General features: G+C 34.6%; 1 protein-coding gene across 3 annotated transcripts in view; it reads right to left on the bottom strand.

The window, feature by feature from the left end:
* Positions 1 to 2,104: 2,104 nt before the first annotated feature.
* The window catches only part of BMT2 (base methyltransferase of 25S rRNA 2 homolog), a 30,710-nt gene continuing 25,451 nt past the window's right edge, over positions 2,105 to 7,363 (bottom strand). For all 3 annotated transcript variants that reach the window (XM_039726827.1, XM_039726828.1, XM_039726826.1), the window contains exons 4-5: positions 6,989 to 7,103; positions 2,105 to 3,602 (exon numbers count right to left, since the gene is read on the bottom strand). In XM_039726827.1, coding sequence (XP_039582761.1) covers positions 2,973 to 3,602; positions 6,989 to 7,103 — 745 coding nt within the window. In that variant the 3' untranslated portion in view covers positions 2,105 to 2,972. The remainder of the gene's footprint in view (positions 3,603 to 6,988; positions 7,104 to 7,363) is intronic.

Genomic DNA, 7,363 nt, shown 5'->3' with positions numbered 1-7,363 from the left:
TCAAACCCAAGACAACTATTCTCCTTGAAAATAAAGAAAATAGCTTTGCATTGATTTCAATGGATTTCAGCATAGAGAGACTGCACAGAAAGAAAAAAAAGACAATAGCTCCATCCCAAAGAATTTTAAAAAATGTTTTTGGTTTTTCAGATTTTTTTTAATAAATGTGCTTTGTTCACAAAAGTAGTGACATAAAAGACAACATAGATGCCAACACGTTTTCTTCCTTTTCTTCTCCAGCACTTTGCACAGTCATAATTTTCAAATATTTCATAACCTAGAAATAATATTCTTGCACCAAAGCCAAATATACAATAACTCCTGTTACCACCACTTTATTATTAAGGGAGATGTAAGTATTTATGTAAATCACACTTTCCTTCTTCACCACAATCTACTGTCCCTTGTGAAAAAAAACCAATACAAACCAAACCAAAAAAGAAAAAAAACCCCACAAAAACCAAATAACCAATAAAGCCACTTTGGGCATTCAGAATGATCAGCAAGAAAACCAAGCTGTTATGAATCTCAGGTCCCTAAACCACAGTGTTGTCACCAACCTCCCAAAAAGGATTAAACTTTAAATCTTAGTATTTAAGCTATTTTGGGGGATAAATCTTGTTCTGAATTGCATTTCTTTGTGTATGAATCACAAACCAATTTACAGTAATCAATGCCAACACATGTTTGATGGTGTACTCGTTTCTAAATTGAATATCAGTTAAAATATTATGTATACTTTGAAGAATGCACATATTAACCTCCCATCAACAGCTGAATTTACAGCAGCAGTATTTTAACATGAACACCGCTGGAACCAGTGGTTAATTGGGAAGAAAGGCTTTCAATGACAAACATTTTAATGAAAATACTGACTAAAAGCCAATTTTGAAGCCATTGTGTATTTCATTAGAGAAGTATTCTTTTTAACAAAAAATAGCAAGTGAACCATGACTCTTGTATGTCTAACCTTAATTCTTTTTTCTTTTTACATATCAGAATATTGTTTGGTTTGTGTAACTCTGTAACTCAGAGTGAATAACAAATTTGAATTAGGAATTTGGGAATGCTTTAAAGTTAAGAAGAGACACAAAAAAGCTTATGTCAGAGAATACAGCACCACAGTCCAGATCACATCTGAGTGCAAGCTGGACCAACGCGATTACTCTATGTAGGAAATACTATAAAAGAAAAACAGGTAGGACAAACTGTGACACGTTCAGTGCAAAACTTCAACGGAAGGAGTAAGTTTCATTTTTGTAGCAAGCACTGTAAAATCCACACCACAACTTCAATTTGTCTAGCAACTTTCATATTATAAATAAAACGTGGCAGTTTAACGTAAGATATTTCATCTTGTATGATATTTCATCATAATAACCTGTGAAACTGTATTAGTATTTTTTAACCAATTTTCAGAAGTGTGAAATAAATCATGATCTGGCACCTAGTTCTAATCATTTACTACTAGGCACCTAAATATAGATTTAAGAGCCTAATAACCAAATCTGAAAATTCTGGCCACTATTTTAAATGGAGGAAAATCTAAATTAAACTAAAAATGAATCCTCCCCAAATCTGAAAATTCTGGCCACTATTTTAAATGGAGGAAAATCTAAAACTAAAAATGAATCCTCTTTTTTTAACCACTGAACAGAATTGATTTTTCCTGCAAAAACTCACAGATTCATTACCCAACTTAAAAACTTAATAGATGTAAAAATACATGTTTAATCTCTTTGCTGTGCAGACCAGTTTTCAGTTGCTATGGAGTTTTTATTTAACTGAACAGAAGTCAGTTGGGTCCTAATAAGCAAACAAAAAGCATGTGTTAAATTAATGTATGTGGTCTGAATGACATGGTTTTATGCAAACACGTGTATCTTTGAAAAACTTGTTAACTGAACAGAAGTCAGTTGGGTCCTAATAAGCAAACAAAATCATGTGTTAAATTAATGTGTGTGGTCTGAATGACATGGTTTTAAGCAAACACGTGTATCTTTGAAAAACTTATACAGTTATGTTCCTTCTTAGAAAATCAGTTCGTAGTCACTGGCTAACTTAAATCTACAAATAAGGACAATCCATGAAAAAGTTGTTTCTTTTTAAAATGCATAAATAATTTACTTAAAACATGACAAAACCCACTTTGTCCCCCAAAAAAACACAGTTGGAAAAGAATACAGAACACCATAGTTGGGGAAATACTGATATACATTAGTGCTTGTATACTCATAAAACTGCAAAACATATTCCAGCTTTGAAGTGAAACATAATTGTCTAGACGTACCATACTCCTCTGGGGGAAAAGCCTCTTCAGAAACTGCTATTTATGTAATGAAATTACACAGTATGTAGAACTATGGATGAATATATTCCAGTGTTTTGGTGTCACGTCACAAGGGCTGCAATAAACATAAAATCAAATGTGCAAGCATTATTGTTTCTCCAGCCCCAGCTTAACCAGAGTGAAACAAATTTTGGAAGAAAAAAAGTTTTGTTCCATAATTAATAAAGGACATTTGTAACCAAGTGTCTTAACCTATCTGCACATTGAATTAAAGTGCAAATTATTTCTTCCTACATATACTTCTCAGAAGCCCACCAACTCCAGTGCCTTAAGCTCAACCACATTGAGTTAAAATACTGAAACAACATTTAACAAATTAAATAGAATTCACACTTCACAGCACTAAAGAAAAGAATGGTACCTTTCTGGAAAAAAAATAGTGATACAAATCTAAAGAAAGTAACAGCAATTTATGCTATGACATGAGTCATTTGCATAAAACTTGTATTTTTTCACTTTCATACAAGAATAAATTTTAAAATTCAAAAGTAGAAAAAAATAGCAAACTCTGTAAACCTTTGCATTTTCTTTATGCAAACCATTTTTCTGTGTTGAGCCCATGTTAGTATAGCAAAATTAGTTAAGCGAGAGGTTTGACTGAAAGGGCATTTCAACAACTACATTAACTTAGAAGCAATATAGGATCCTCTAGCTCATAGAAAGGAATAGAACTAGACTGGCTTTCTCCAGAGTCTGAGTCATAGGGAGCATCAGGAAGCTCCATGAAACCGTAAGCTAGCTGTTCATCTTCTGTGTCTGACCGAACATAGCAGGCAGTGGTGGAATACTCCTCATCCTCTATACTGTTGAAATCCTGTGGGATATACAACATCCCCGGGTAGTTCCTGCTAACTAAGTCACTTGTTGTTTGCAGGGAAGTTTTCCTAAATGCCATCAGGTGCATGTGAGAAAACTTGGAATACTTGAAGCGTTTAAAACCCAAGGACTCGATGGCAATTTTCCAGCTTTTCATCATCATAGCCCGGCGATTCTGATGAGATGAATCAGGAGTTATTACAAGCAATAAGCCATTTAATACAAGAAGTTCATGTGCCTTCTTGCAGCATATCCATCGTTGATAGGGTGATGGAAAGTAAGAAAGAAGGAGTGAGAAAACGACAACATGGAACAGTTCTCCAGGTAGAGAATCAATGGGATTTTTCAGTTGCTTAAGAAAGGCATCTATAGCATCTTGTGCCAGTTGAAGAGGTTGCTGAATTTGAAGATTTAGGAAGTCACATTTGTACACGCTCTGGTGGAGTGACAAAAACAGAAAACCAAACATCAAGGTTACTTTAAAGAGCAAATACAACCAAAATCCACAGAAAAATAAATTATTCCCTTAAAACTGATTGTTCAGGGTGACGTGCTAACTTTAAGAGTAAACTTTACTAACTTTACTTCAAGAGCTAAAAAGTTAATGGTCATACATATACAGTTTAAAAAAAAACAATTTAGTCTGCAAGTATTTCTGAGTAGAGAAGAAACACAAATTAGTAATGCAGAAATAATGTTAAAGACAATTTCAGGACTAAGGAATGTTTCAAGTGGAATCTGTAATCAGCTTTAGGACAAAAATGCTGCTAAACTGGAATCTGCCACTGAACTTTTGATATACAAGTCTAGAACTAATGTTTAAGTCCTCAGAGACACTAAAACAACAGTTATCAATGCATCCACTGACATTTAAGAACACAAACCTACTTATGAGGATAATTTGCAGATATTTCACAGAATATTCTGAGTTGGAAGGGACTCTCAAGTATCAAGATATATATTCTAATTTTTAACTCCAAGTACCCTTTCACCTCTTTTTTTTGTTTTTTTTTTTTTTTTTTCGTCTCAGGCTATATTACTCCAAGACAGCATCTGCTATACACCCTGGTCTCAGTTTTTTTTTTTTTTTTTTTGTCTCAGGCTATATTACTGCAAGACAGCATCTGCTACACACCCTGGTCTTAGTTTCCATCCTCATAGCTTCTAATAATGCATATTTCCTGCAGTGTACTTTCCACCAGGACACCAGGAAGTGAGTGCATGCTGCTTAACTAAAGAAAATATTAATGTTTTCTGGGTAAGCAGTTTCGCTCTCAAAACCCAAAACCCATCAATGGAAATATATTTCCATATTCAATGATTTGCATTCTGTATGTGAAACAGAGATTCTAAAAATTTTGAAGACATTTATCCTTTAGTTACATAACTAATATTTCAGTTCATTTCCTTGTATTTCCACAATTGCATCCTTCTTACTCCTCCAACTAAACTGAAGTATTACGCACCTACTTAGTCTGTATCCAAAGCATTTCTATATAAAGGTGGATAATATTTTTTATTAAGGAAAGAACTATTTAACTCTCTGATCAACATTACTTAAGAAACTGGCTTTGTAAGAAGCCTCTGTGCTTCCATTTGTTTTAAAAGGTACTTTAGGATCTTACCTAAAAAATCTGCTAAATCAGAAATTTTTACCAGTTTATTTTATTTTCAGCTTATACCACAAGTTCTCAAAATAATCTTTTCAAGTCAGGAAATGACATTAACTACCATAACAAACCTCTGGTTGTTATTCCGCAATCCTTAAATCAACCCAGGCAACTTCTGGCCTTAGAAGATAAGTTTATTCAGAAGTCATGGTGCTGATGCAGCTCAAAGAAGAGTCATCTTCAGTATATCAGGGCTCATTAATTCTGTTTTGGAGGTAGGACTAAGTTTATTCTAGCAGATGCATTTGACTGCTCAAACTGTACTCCCTTGTCCCTCCAAGAACACTTGCTAGCCAGGCTTCAAGGTGCCCTGAACAATCCAAAGCATCTAAGACAATCAAAGATATTGGTGAGCCTGAGACAGGCCTCAGAGTAAGCATGTATATAACCACATTTACATTAGCACTCTGGGAGTTCCTACCATGAAGCTGTAATACTGACCATGTCAGACAACCAGAAATCAATTATCTTATTGTTCCCTTCTACGGGGGAGAATCTAAAGAACTAGTTAGTACATAGAAATTGCATAGGTTCCTCCATTAAATCCACACAAGTTACTTTTTCAGGACTTTTCCCAAAAGAAGTTTTGGTCACTGTACATTTAAATTGATTTTCATGAGAAGAAATGCAGCTTTCTTAGGAAAGCAGACAACAGAGATTAGTAGACAGAAAAATATTAACTAGGCATACTCAAAAATTAATGTTTAGGTTCAACTCAATTAATGCTAGGTACCTAGGCTGCCACTATAGTCCCTGGAGAATTAGCCAATACATAGTGACCCAATTCACCTCACCATCAAAGAACAGCAAATATTTAGGTTTGATTATTTTTAATAGATCTTCACTGACTGTAATTATAACTTAGAATCTGAAATGTAGACAAAACAGTGAGGAACTATGTATCATAGCTAGAAATTCACTTGCCTTGTATTACCATTTTAAATGCCACAGGCTGCCACTTCAGTGGCATGTGTCTTTTCAACCTCCTGTGTCCTGCCCAACAGCCCTACACAGTCCTACAGCCTCCAAAGCTATGGAAAGTAATCATGATGCCTGTGCTTCAAATCAGGCAAGACAAAATCTACTCAAAGTTTGTGTTTTAGACAGAACTAACATTGAATTGCTTTTGAAAGCAATTTATCAGGCTCAAATTTTTAAAGAATACCTTTCAGTATTCAGCATCAGTACCCCAGCATATATGCAAAAATACAAATTAGGTGTTAATGGACTAAACATGGTAACAACAACAAACTACCAGACATTTAGCAAGTAAATCACACTGCAGCAAACAAGAGAACATTACTTTCCAGTTAACTGTATTGTTTCACCTGTACACTTCTATTCACCTCCCCACTTGTGAAGAGGGTTATCTTAGGCCACAGATTTTAACTGAGCCTGATTTTTAACTGTAAGTAGTCAAGGTGTGTATAGTCAATCCCTTTTCTGTTTTCTGTCAGAAATGTATTTCTGTGTCTTTTTTAAACATTTTTATTCTACTTTATCCTTCTGTGTGGTTGATAAATGCAAGTTAGTGCTGACAGAAGTTGGGTCAGGAGCAAAAGACAAAAAGATTATATGATTACAGCAGAATTAAGGCATTTGAGAGCCTTACTGCCTAGAGAAAATGAAGCAATTTACCCCAAATATGCTGATAAATTTGTCCTCTGGATTTTGAAAGCTCAAAAATATTTCTAGCAATAAACAGAAATGCTCCCTTATAGTGCACTTCTGAATACTAATCTCCCCAGAAAAACTCACCAAATACAGTCACCCATCATTTCCTTCTGTCAGTGAATGCAGCTTCTGAGAGGCTCTTGTCTAAGCACAAGCTTACTTAATTGTTATTTATACCTTTTAAGATGCAAGGACTCATCTGAAATACCATTAAAAGATGGCTACTAAAATGTTCAAGGTTTTCAAGATCAATAACGCCATTATAAAGGCATGGCTCTGGGAAAATAATTGTATTTTTAAAAGAAAACACAACTAGGACTTCAGAGCTTGTTCATGGAAAAGGATGTAGTATTTAGTTCCTACTAAAACAGATATTTAAAAAGCATATAAGTATCAAACATCCTCTTTTACAGTTATTTTGAGGCATTCCACAAATCTGAGGATCAAGTTTATATTAAATACAGCAAACACTACATACCTCAACAGCTGGAACAATGTCTATGCCAACTGTCAGAAATTCTTCAAACTTCAGAAATGGATTAAAGCAGCTACCAACATCAAGTAATCTGATCTTTCCCAAGGAGTGAAGGAACCTAAGAAGCAGCAAGAATTAAGTTTTATCAAATGTAACTTTTAAAGCTATTCTGAGTCACAATTTCAGGTAACTAACACAGAAGATTCTCACAGAACACCAGTGACTGATAGAGGTGAATGCCTTACTTCAATTGCTGGGTTACCTAAAGAACCAAGCTCCATCAATAAAAGCAAGTGGCCCTCAAGCAGAAGAGTTTTGTTCAGAGCAGCTGTAACACTATAAACGTGCAATTGCAGTAAGTAAATAAAATGGCAAATT

The sequence above is a fragment of the Passer montanus genome, unplaced genomic scaffold, assembly GCF_014805655.1.
Source record: "Passer montanus isolate IOZ18808 unplaced genomic scaffold, ASM1480565v1 scaffold6, whole genome shotgun sequence".
Lineage (NCBI taxonomy): Eukaryota > Metazoa > Chordata > Aves > Passeriformes > Passeridae > Passer > Passer montanus.
The sequence above is the reverse complement of the archived record's forward strand: the minus strand, read 5'-3'. Positions and strand labels throughout refer to the sequence as shown.